The 11,675-nt window shown below is 44.9% G+C and overlaps 1 protein-coding gene across 2 annotated transcripts in view; it reads right to left on the bottom strand.

Annotated features, from left to right (window-relative positions):
- Window positions 1-11,675, bottom strand: part of ccnyl1 (cyclin Y-like 1) — a 60,250-nt gene that overhangs the window by 12,750 nt on the left and 35,825 nt on the right. For both annotated transcript variants that reach the window (XM_085985473.1, XM_085985474.1), the window contains exons 6-9: window positions 8,442-8,493; window positions 7,298-7,417; window positions 3,729-3,895; window positions 824-986 (exon numbers count right to left, since the gene is read on the bottom strand). In XM_085985473.1, the coding sequence (XP_085841599.1) occupies window positions 824-986; window positions 3,729-3,895; window positions 7,298-7,417; window positions 8,442-8,493 (502 nt within the window). The remainder of the gene's footprint in view (window positions 1-823; window positions 987-3,728; window positions 3,896-7,297; window positions 7,418-8,441; window positions 8,494-11,675) is intronic.

Below are 11,675 nucleotides of genomic sequence, written 5' to 3'. Positions count from 1 at the left end.
GAGATTTTATCAATATTGCCAGACCGAGAGCCAATGTAGATCAGCGAGCACGGGTTGGCGGGTTAATGGGACACAGTGCGAGTTAGGATACGGAGGATGCAAGTTGAGAGACCGCCCAGGATAGCAAGGGGTCACCAGGGGTGTGTTGTTATTTGAGAAGGTGGGAAAAGGAAGCATTTGGCAAATTTTGAAAATCACTGAATTAGTAGAGACTGCCAGCCGACCGTCTGGTCCAGGAGATGAGGTATGAAACGAGGACGACTCAATTTAGGGACAGCCCCAGATTATCCGTATGTCCCCGTTATATACTCTAATAGGTCATAGACATAGTGGCAGCTTTCAATAAGAGAAGCCTGTTGGCACTAGAGAGCAACATTGGAACACTCTTCTGAGCCTCTGAGTCAGCAGGTCGTTGGTTTAAGCCCCACTCCAGGGACTTAAGCACATAATCTGGACTGACACTTCAGTGCAGTACAGTGGGGAACTGTCTTTCAGATGAGATGTTAAACCGAGGCCCTGTCTGCCCTCTCAGGTGGACGTAAAAGATCCCATGGCACTTTTCAAAGAGCTCTCCCAGAGTACTGGCCAACACTTATCCCTCAACCAAAATCACAAACAAAACAGATTATCCAATCATTGACCGCACTGCAGTTTGTGGGATCTTGGTGTGTGCAAATTGAGTGCCGTATTTCCCTACATTACAACAGTGTTATACTTCAAAAGTATTTGATTGCATGTACAGCACTTTGGGATGTCCTGAGGTCATGAAAGGCACTGTATAAATACAAGTTTGTGCGTTTTCTTTCTTTCTGACAGTCATTACCTCTAGTTTCTGTGCTCGCTCTTTACTGAGTGGCTCCAAGGGGAAGTTCATACTGTTGTCATCTGCCAGAGAGCGCAGATCAAAGTAATATTTGGCGTAAACACTAGCAGGAACATTAATGTTAAATTGTAGCAGCTCTAGGAACTGTCTCTCCATCTCATTCCTGTAGTGAAAGAAAGCACCATGAGAACCTTTCAAGGAAGAAAAATACCTGATTAATGGTGACAGCAGATAATTAACGACCAGCACAATTAAAAATGTAATTGACTTCAACAGTCCAGAAATCTTGGAATGTGCAGAAAAGTTAAGCCGAAGCCAATAGTCAGACCATTGCGCAGTATCTTTTGACCCATTCAAGCTTACAATGCTCAACATTGCTTGCAAATCTAATTATATATTTTCACGCTCCCAAAGCATCTAGTTCACGTTCCCACTGGTCGAATAGTCTGCTGATACTCACTCTCTAGGGCTCCTAGTTGAAATATAGCCACTTTGGTGAGGTACTAGAGCTGTTGCCTCTGGAACTGTATACCAGCACTGTCTTCAGGAGAGGGGGTGGGGGGGAATAAAGAAATTTGCTTTGCCTACCAGATGAGGTTACACAAGCAATAACATTTGTATTTCGACTAGTTGCCTCCCCTTCCCCCAACTTCAGATCATGTTACCAGCCGTAAACACACTGTTAGAACAACAACCATCTAACAAGGGGGCATAACCTTAAAATTAGAGCCAGGCCATTCAGGGGTGATGTCAGGAAGCACTTCGTCACACAAAGGGTAGTGGAAATCTGGAACTCGCTCCCCTAAAAAGCTGTTGAGGCTGGGGGTCAATTGAAAATGTCAAAACTGAGATTGATAGATTTTGTTAGGCAACAGTACTAAAGGTTATGGAACCAAGGCGGGTAAACAGAGTTAAGACACAGATCAGCCATGCTCTGACTGACAGGCTCGAGGGGCTGAATGGTCTACTCCTGTTCCTAATGAAAACACAAGCCATCAGATCCAGCTATGAAACTATAGGCATTTTCACACTGTAGGGGTGCAGCATGAGGCACTCACGCTTGGTCCTCTCTTCTCAGTTCCAACCCAAGTATAAATGAGGCATGTCTCAGGGAGCCAACTAGATCGGCGATCTGCAAAAACACAAGACTACGAATGTGCCTTTGACTTAACAGTGCGTCTTCAACCTGCGAAGTTAACCGATGTGTTTGCACTCCAGGCTTCCGAATTACAAAGCAGCGCTCAGTGCACATACGGAGACCGTAACCTGTTGCGAGAGGGCAGCAGAGGCCATTCATTGAAACAGAATGAAGCGCAAATGTAAATACACCTTACAAGCTGAAATGTAAGGCTATTCTGTGTTACCAGGCTTAGATAGGAGTAGGTTTGCAATTATAATTAGAGTATATACAAGGCGCAAAGCGAGATGACAATAACTGGGCATCCACTACATCAGCTTCATACAAGAATACTTTGCCCCATAAACTGAATTGTTAACAAAAAAACTCCGAAGAGAGAGAGAGATATTCAGTCCTCCTTCTTTCTGAACTCTAGCATCTCCACAACAGATGAAAAGGATTCATATGTTGTGCATTATCGGCAAATGACTCAGAGCCACTTTCACCAGGATGATAACAGGGAGAGATTTACTGGGGAGGGAAAAAATATACACACACACAAAGGCCTCGGCCAGTCGCCACGGCAACAAATGGACTCTCAGAATGCTGCTGTTATCATGTCAGAGGATGAGGGCTCTTGAACCTGCAGAGGCGCATTACAGAAAGGCTTTTAACAGGAGACTGCGCTTCGTTATGCAACAGGCTAATACATAGATAGCAGACACTAGGAGTGCTGCACTCTACTGCCCTTGACATTCTGTGGCCATGGAAGCTGTGCAATTCTCGATGAGCTTTATTTAATAATTATCTTAAAATGAACCTCAACGTCCACTTACTCTCATCTTTTATAAGCTTCCATTTTGAACGAAGCTGAACAAAGGCACCAATGCAAAAGACAGCCTCAACCTTCATTTTAATTCACTTGTCATTCACTCCAATAATCACAGCAAGGGTCCTAGGAGGGAGCATCTAAAAAGTGTAGCAAGTAAATAAAGCGGCAGCGCCTCACCAACATTTACAGCAAGCTTCCCTCAGCGCTGTTCGAGTGCGACCTGTGAATGTTCCTGAGAACAGCCGGGATCATTCATCCGCCTTGTTTCCCAAACACTGAAAAATCACTTTGTACCTCTAAATGGACGAGTGATCTTAGTAAATAAGTGACAAATGCATAGCCTACCAGCTTCTCACAAATTACACCTAAAAAAGGTGCCATTTAGTGCATTCTAGAGTTTTAAAACTTTTAAAGGAAGTGGAATAAGTAAGGAAAAAAAATCTAGTTAATAGCATAGAATTTTTTTTTTGTTTTTTTAAAGCAGCAAGTTATGATGATCTGGAATGCACTGCCTGAAAGGGTGGTGGAAGCAGATTCAATAGTAACTTTCAAAAGGGAATTGGATATGTACTTGAAAAGGAAAAATTAGCAAGGCTATGGCGAAAGAGCAGGGGAGTGGGACTAATTGGATAGCTCTTTCAAAGAGCTGGCATAGGCTCTTAGATGGGCTGACTGGCCTCCTGTGTTATATGATTCTATATATTGAGATATATAATAAATAAACTGCAACAAGAGTTTTACAACGCGGCTGTACAACTCCCTTTAGCACAACACCGAGCCTTTTTCCACTTTTATTTGGAAACACAAGGGAAATGATAAAGAAGGTGCAGGAGAGTTCTGGGTTTGAGCATGCCAAATAAGTCACAACAGATTAGTTAGTCCAGAAGCTGCAGTGACTCAGTAAAGTGAACTTCAAACTGTGGGCAGGTTTAGCAAAGGCCAACTGGAATACGTACATATCCTCAACGGTCATGTCTTTCAGGATCTGGCAGTAGTCCACGTTCCAGACAGCCTGATCATCCCAGACCTTGGAAGCAAGCAGGATGGCACCCAGCACGATCCGTTTCCAGTTACTAGGACAGATATCTATCTCGGCGTATGTCAACAACCTTTCTAGATATACCTGCAAGGAATGGTGTTCAATCCAGTTACTACTTTCTATATAAACAAGATTGAAAGCAAAAACTTATTGAATGTAACAAACATCCAAAATACTCAGAAAACCTCATGTCTGGGGTGGGGGTCAGACGATGTAGGGGACTCCCAAAGACACCAAAAGAAGCGCGATAAAGCAGCAGTCCAGCACAAAGTGGAGGGACATATGCCAACCCCACACAAGCACCGACTCTGTTGAGAGTGGAGGCCAAGCATTTCCTTCCAGCAAGGGTCACTCAGGCTATCCTTGTATAGAGAAGTGGCACTCTGGCACGCTACTGCGCCACACCTCGAAGCAGGAGAATCGAGGGCTGTGCCCACAGTTTCCCGCTCCAGTAGCCCTCGGTTTCAGCTGCGCAGACCAAAGCTGGTGGGAACTGGAAAATGAACAGTGGCCAAGACAAGGTCTACTCTTATAGGTTTCCTGGCAGAGGTCTCAATGGACAAGAATAGGAGTAGCCAAGGAGTGGTATGTCTGCTTGGCTGGGTAGTGGTGCATGGTGACCTAAAAGGGTGAAAGAATCAAAAAACATTAAAATGAAATGTCAGCTCACTGGAACTTCAACAATTTGTACCACTGAGTGATGTGGACTTGAGGCTGCGATTCACTACAAAGCAACTTCCTTTCAGTTATGCTACCCAATGGTAGCAAGAGAAGATTAAATGCTTCCCCCACAGGGTAGGAAAGGAGAAAGAGAGTAGACAGTTATATGCTCGCAACAGCGTCAAGCGACAGAGTAGGAAAGGCAGGCCAGGCTTCTCCTGCTGTGAAACGAGAGAGGCGGCAGAGGAGGTGCACGCGTGAGAGAGAGATGGCAGAGGGGGTGCTCGAGAAAGCGAGAGAGACGGCAGAGGGGGCGCATACCAGAGAAAGAGAGCGAGAGCCGGCAATGGGGGCGCGCGAGGGCGACAGCGGGTGGGAGCGACGGGGGCGGGCGAGAGCCACGGGCGGGGGCGGGCACGAGCCACCGGCGGCGACGGCGGGCGAGAGCCACCGGCGGGCGGGGGCGGGCGAGGGCGACCGAGGGCGGGCGAGGGCGGGGGTGCGGGCGAGGGCGACCGAGAGCAGGGGGCGGGCGAGGGCGACCGAGGGCGGGCGAGGGCGACCGAGGGGCGGGCGAGGGCGACCGAGGGCGGGCGAGGGCGACCGAGGGCGGGGGGGGCGGGCGAGGGCGACCGAGGGCGGGGGGGCGGGCGAGGGCGACCGAGGGCGGGCGAGAGCGGCCGACCGAGGGCGGGCGAGGGCGGGGGGCGGGCGGGGGAGGGCGATGGCGGGCGAGGGCGACCGAGGGCGGGCGAGAGCGACCGAGGGCGGGCGAGAGCGACCGAGGGCGGGCGAGAGCGACCGAGGGCGGGGGGCGCGCGAGAGCGACAGACGGCGGAGGGGGTGCGCAAGGGGGGGGGCACACGAGGCGGGGAGAGACAGAGTGCGCGCGCCCGGGGGAGACAGAGAGCGCGCGCCTGGAAGAGATAGATATACTGGGTGTAGTACAACAGGTGCTAATAATTTTGTGAAGATCAATGCACTACTCATGAATTGAATTCTACACACAGGCAGCCGTGAAAACGGCCTGCAGTGTAAATGGATTGTTTTCAGAGCTGTCAGATAGAAGGAGATCGGGTTTGCTTGTAAAGTATTCTGGAAAAACTTCTTTACCCAGAGAGTGGTTAGACTGTGGAACTTGCTACCAACTGGGGTAGTTGAGGCCAATAGCACAGATGCATTTAAGGGGAAGCTAGATAAGCACATGAGGGAGAAAGGAATAGAAGGATATGCTGATAGGGTGAGATGAAGTCGGGTGGAGGAGGCTCGTGTGGAGTATGAACACCAGCACAGACCAGTTGGGCTGAATGGCCTTTTTCTGTGCTGTACTTTCTATGTAAAAGAAAAAGTGGAAGTATTTAAAGTAAATAGTCCAGTTTCATAGTGCAAGTTGGCAGACATAAATGTAACTTTAACTGGAATATACTGCAGGGACGAGAAGCAACATTACCACCTAGTGGTGAGGGTTTAAAAAAAAAATATTAAAGCAAATATCTCCACCACATGCCTCACAACACTCAGTCCTCAAACAGCTAATGGATTCAGCACGAGTCAAACACTCATACTTCATACTCTCGCCCGCCCTCGGTCGCTCCCCCCCCACCCCACCCCGCTCTTCCCCGACCTCTGTCGCTCCCCCCCCCCCGCCCCAACCCCGCTCTTCCCCTATAGCCCTCCAAATGTTTCCTGGTCAAGTATATATCCAATTCCCTTTTGAAAGTTATTATTGAATCTGCACCTTTATTAAATCATCCCTTAACCTTCTCTGCTCCAAGGAGAACAATCCCAGATTCTCTCGTCTCTCCACATAACTGAAGTCCCTCATCCATGATTTATATTAAAAAATTATATAAAAAGCACAGAAACTTCAAGCACAACTTATGCGAGTTCTGAAACTTGATTGGTTGGCAGGGACCCTCATTTTTCAATAGGAAGGGACAGAAAAATGCAACTGAGAACAGCTTGATGAATTGATGCTGGATTCAACAACAGGTGATTGTGTGTATATGCAGGGGGTTATATAAACACCACACAGTATCTGGTTGAAAATACAAGGGAAGGAAACCCTTAACAAAAATGTAAGTCACTACAATGCTGTGAATAGATGATAACTATGTATATGCAGGGGTTTGGGTTCATTGAAGTGAAGTAAGTCTGACACTCTCATCCTTCAAATATCAGGCACGGCCACAATTTGGGAAGGCAGTACATGCCGACACCCATTCTTGTAAAAAGATCGTAATTTGTAAAGCCACTGACTGAATGTTAGTAGCTCTGTGTTTCAAAACTAACAGAGAAACAGTAGGATAGACCTGCGAGCGGGGAAGGGGCAAAAACTATTTTCAGATTTTTTTTTGGAGAAGGGAATGCCAACAATGCAAATTCTCAAATAAAAATCAGTCACAAAAAACAGGCCATCACTTCTTAGCTCATGTCTTTTGCTGAAGGATGATTTTTATTTCATAAACTTCACCTTCAGAAAAGATTTTCTTCCAAGAAGTTTCTCGAGAAGGAGTTGAATCGAATAGGAATGGTGCACAAGAATTTTGTTTAGATCGGGTACGTGTCTAATCATTGTTGCAATCAATGTTCCCTCTAATTTTTTTCTGGGTGTGCTTCCCCTTTAACGGGCTGCACAGCCCATTCAAATTTTCACTTATGCGATGCTTTTCCATTTAAAAGCCGGTGAGCCAGCTGCGTAGGACCGCCAGACCACTGCGCGGCCACACAGCTTAACGGGAACATTGTTTGCAATACCCTCAAATGGTGCACGGTATTAGCTGATATATGGTACCACAGATGTATGCACTGGTGCGAGTCTCTTACCAGTGTTACTATTGCACATTCTGCAGTCAATTGGGCAGCACTGAAGAGAGTCCGTACAAACCGGTATATATGTTTGTGTTCTGGGTCACGTTTATAATAATCTACGGGCACCTCTTCTCTCTGTAACAAGATACAAAATCTCAAAAAGGTCGATTGGTAAAACAGTACAAAGATAAGAACCACATTTTGACCCTCCTCCCTAATCAGTTCAATGATGGTTAACATTTCTTCTCGGGTACCTCACGGGCGAGCTTGCCCAGCGAGTGCCAACCGGGTAATCGACTGTGGGGAACATCACAGCCTAGCCAGGTCCAGCCCTCGCTCAACACACAACAGACTTTCCAATAGGAGTGACTGGATAACAAATCAGGAGTGGAACTCATGGTCTGGGTTTGCATCCGCATCACTATGTGGCACAGGGTGACTCGACACCACCTGTTTCCAATTTTGCTTTCAAATGAAACAATTCAGATTATTTCATAACTACACTGAAGAACACTGTTGAAACAAGGTGTCATTTGCAGCACCATGTAACAATCAGAGTTCTGCTCAGAGCAGAGGCTGTGACACTACAGCATGCCAGCACGTATAGGGGGAAAAGCTTTTTTTTAAAAAAAAGAGATTGAAATCTGAACTCCCCTGATAGGCTGGACGAACTGGCTGGCAAAGTACTAAATCAGAGTTCCCATTCCTGATCGCTATCCAGCGATTCAGACAGGAGAGTTTGGGCATTGAGCTATATCTGCCTTTATTTAGCCATCTGGACTGGGTGCACTGGTACTTTATCCAGCAGTCTAACAAAACTCGCAGAGGATGTAGAAATGCTATAGGAGGGTAAGGGAAAGAGAAAGTAAAGAATAAGTACATTATAAGAGCCATCTGGTAGTGCATATAATGGCAATAACAGGAGGACAAATTCAAGAGGGCTGAATATATGTGGTATTTTGTGAACTTTGGAACTGCCCAGACCTACCAGGTTAGTCTGCTCTAGTCCTGTACATTACTATGTACAATACAAGCATATGAATGATCACCAGTACATCTATCTTCATTATAACTACACACTGAGCTCAAGGAATTCAGTTGTTAATCCTTTTGCGATTGGTTAGTATAGTAAGATTTCAATAAAAAGAAAAGCACTTACAGTCAACGGGTGCATTTTCTCATCAAAAATATCTATTGATCTGTCTGAATCTCTGCAGAAAGAGCACACAAATCACATTTACTACTTTTAGCACCTTTTTGTTGCTTGAAATCCAAATTCTGCTGTTCCTTCAACTCACTTTGCTGCCACCCTCTGGAACTCCCTTGGCTCAGCATTGCCACCTCTGTCCATGCCTTCCAAAATCTCCTTATTTCAACCGAGCTTTTACCGCTCTGTAAAACCCAGTGCCCACTTGCTACCCACTGCCCTGCTAAGCTGTCCGAGATGTTTTTTCTGTATGCAAGGAAAGGTACATACATACAAATTACATAGAATTTACAGCACTGAAGCAGGCCATTCGGTTCAACTGGTCTGTGCTAGTGTTTATGTGCCACACAAACCACCTCCCACACTACTTCATCTGCCCTATCAACATATCTTCTACTCCTTTCTCCCTCGTGTACTTATTTAGCTTCCCCTTAAATGCATCTATGCTGTTCGCCTCAACTACTCCCTGTGGCAGCAAGTTCCACATTCTAACCACTCACTGAGTAAAGAAGTTTCTCCTGAATTCCTTATTGGATTTCTTAGTGACCATCTTATATTGTTCTTATGGATGTAAAAGCCAGACTTCTGTGTACGGTAAAACTTTAAATTGGAGGTGAAGATTGGACAATAGTACTTTTAAAGCAAACTAAAAGGGAGGAACTCTGCTCCACCTCTCCAGTGGAGATCGTTGTAGCAAAATACTTTAAAAATGAAACACACTTTACTTTTTGTGCTAATCTCCGTTTTAAGTCCCAACCTGCTCTAAGGACTCTGCCAGTGCCACTCTAAAACCAACATCTAGGAGGCTAATGAGTTTAGATTATTTGTTCTCGTATTTTCCACTGTTAGGTTAATTGAAAAATTCTAAATTGATAGGATTTCTGTTAGGTAAGGGGATTAAGGGATATAGAACCAAGACAGGTAAATGGAGTTAAGATACAGCTCAGCCATGATGTAATTTAATGGTGGAACAGGCTCGAGGGACTGAATGGCCTCCTCCTGTTCCTATGTTCCCAAGAGCCTGCCTCCCCTGCTTCATTTCCTTTAGTGGCATAATCAGGAAATCAATGTGGCAAAATCATTGCAGGCATCAACTCGTGAACTATTATTCTGTCGTAGCCTACTGGTGCAACAAGGCACAACAGGGCAATGTATTTAAAAGGGGTACACAGAAAATATAAATAATTTATTATTAACCTACAGGACCGTTGCTAAAGGCACTCTTATTCTACAAGTGAATGGATCGGATACCTGTCAAGTTACCCAGTTAATTAGAAGCAAGAGAGAGTGTTGAAATGAGAAGATGCTGTTCAGCTCATCTGAATATCCAGCCTGTGCCTCAGGACCCAGCTTGATTATTTCATCTTTCTTCACCTTAAATTCATATCCTGCAACTGCATGCTGAATTAGGAATCAATCCAACTGCCTTGTGGGAATCCTTTCTGCAAGTTACGTTTGGCTTGTGGCTTCTTCAGCTTAAAATCGGACGCTCTGGTTCTTCTCATGATTTTGCCCACAGTATATCTGCATCAACTTCATCAGTTTCCCCCATTTTTAAGAACTTGCCCCGCTCCCTTAATCTTTCTTAGCCATGACAACAGCTTTAGCCTCCTTTGCCACTTTTTATACTGAGTGACTGAAAAGGAAAAATCGTTTTAGTCCTACTACGTGTTTCCTTTAAAAAGGCGTGCATTTATATCACACCTTTCACGACCTCAGCACGTCCCAAAGCGCTTTACAGCCAATGAAGTATTTTTGAAGTGTAGTCACTGTTGTAACGTAGGGAACAGTGACTACACCTTAAAAATACTTCATTACTTTATAAGTGCAGTGATCACTCTTGGACACGACAGTCTCACTAATGCTTCATGAAGTATCGCTTCTTTTTCTGGTGTTCCGTGAACATACTGATTGTACTTAAATTTTTGCAATTGCTGTCACAAACTGTAACACTTTCAATGTTGGATCAACCAATAGATGTGGGGTGGCCACTTGGCATCTCACGAGCCTCATGTGGCTTTTCAGTTGCTGCAGCGGATCCTTATTACTTTCCAATCTGATTGGCTTTTTTATTGGTTGGTAAATTGAATGCAATTCAAATACGTTGGAAGTTTATTTCCATAAAACGCTGGATATATCTAACTAATTTTGGAGCCTGTCCTACTCTCCTAGATTTGCCATCACTATTCTCCTGCTGTATCAGGAGGGGAGCCCGAGCTTGCCAGAGGCACAGAATAATACTTCTATCCCTGAACCTAGCCCAACTTGGTCTCCTACTCAGACTCTGTCCTGTTGCATCCAATTTTTAAAAGCATTTACAGGGGCAACTTAAAGACAGAAATCTTCTATACCGGCATGAGCCTCCGTTCTCTTGCAGTCCTGATGCCGGCCATTTCAGAAAGAGAGATCCAGCCTTCTGCACATGCCTGGAGGACAGTGGTGGCAAATGACAAAACAGACACCAAGAAACTGATGCACAGATTTTGTTTTGGCATCAGTAAGGATGCAACCCAATATAAAAGATAAAAGAAGCATTATATCCTTACTGGTTCAGTTGTCTATAAGTATTGAAGTACTCTTTAGTTATTAAGTGATCACTCCATCACAATTTTTACTTTCTTTAGAGCATAGCTTACCCTCTAACTACCGGAAAGACATGCCATCATTTTCCATAGTGAACACAGTCCAATCGATTGTGTTACCCAGTCAATTGCTGGTTTCTATTTAAAATAGAGTGTTTTATAAACCTTCACAGTTCTTTCAGGCATTGGAAAATCCAGTAAAATAATAATTCACAACAGACAATTGTGATTGATGGGGATCTCTTCCTCATCCCCATTAATTTTTCAAGCACAAGAGTAATACTGTCAGTCAAACACAAATAACATTCCTGGAAAGGGAATGGGGAAAGGCACCGATCCCCTTAATCATGTGTACTGTAGCCCAACTGTTCTTTGCAAGATTACACTTTCCATGGAAAGTGTTTTCTTCTTCAATGCCCCCACACCCTATTTATAAAGAGATATACATTAAACTAGTCCAGGTAAACTAATGAAAGGTAGTGATTCACATCACTACATGGTTATAGTAGATAATGTAAACAACCTTTTGAAGTAAGACTCACCCGTCAAAATAGAAATTTTCTCTTCAAAGCCACCTCCATCCCTACTATCCCACACAAAGCAT

This window comes from Somniosus microcephalus, chromosome 4, assembly GCF_052327205.1.
Source record: "Somniosus microcephalus isolate GS21.2 chromosome 4, FLI_Smic_1.0, whole genome shotgun sequence".
NCBI lineage: Eukaryota > Metazoa > Chordata > Chondrichthyes > Squaliformes > Somniosidae > Somniosus > Somniosus microcephalus.
This window is presented reverse-complemented; position numbering and strand designations above follow the sequence as displayed.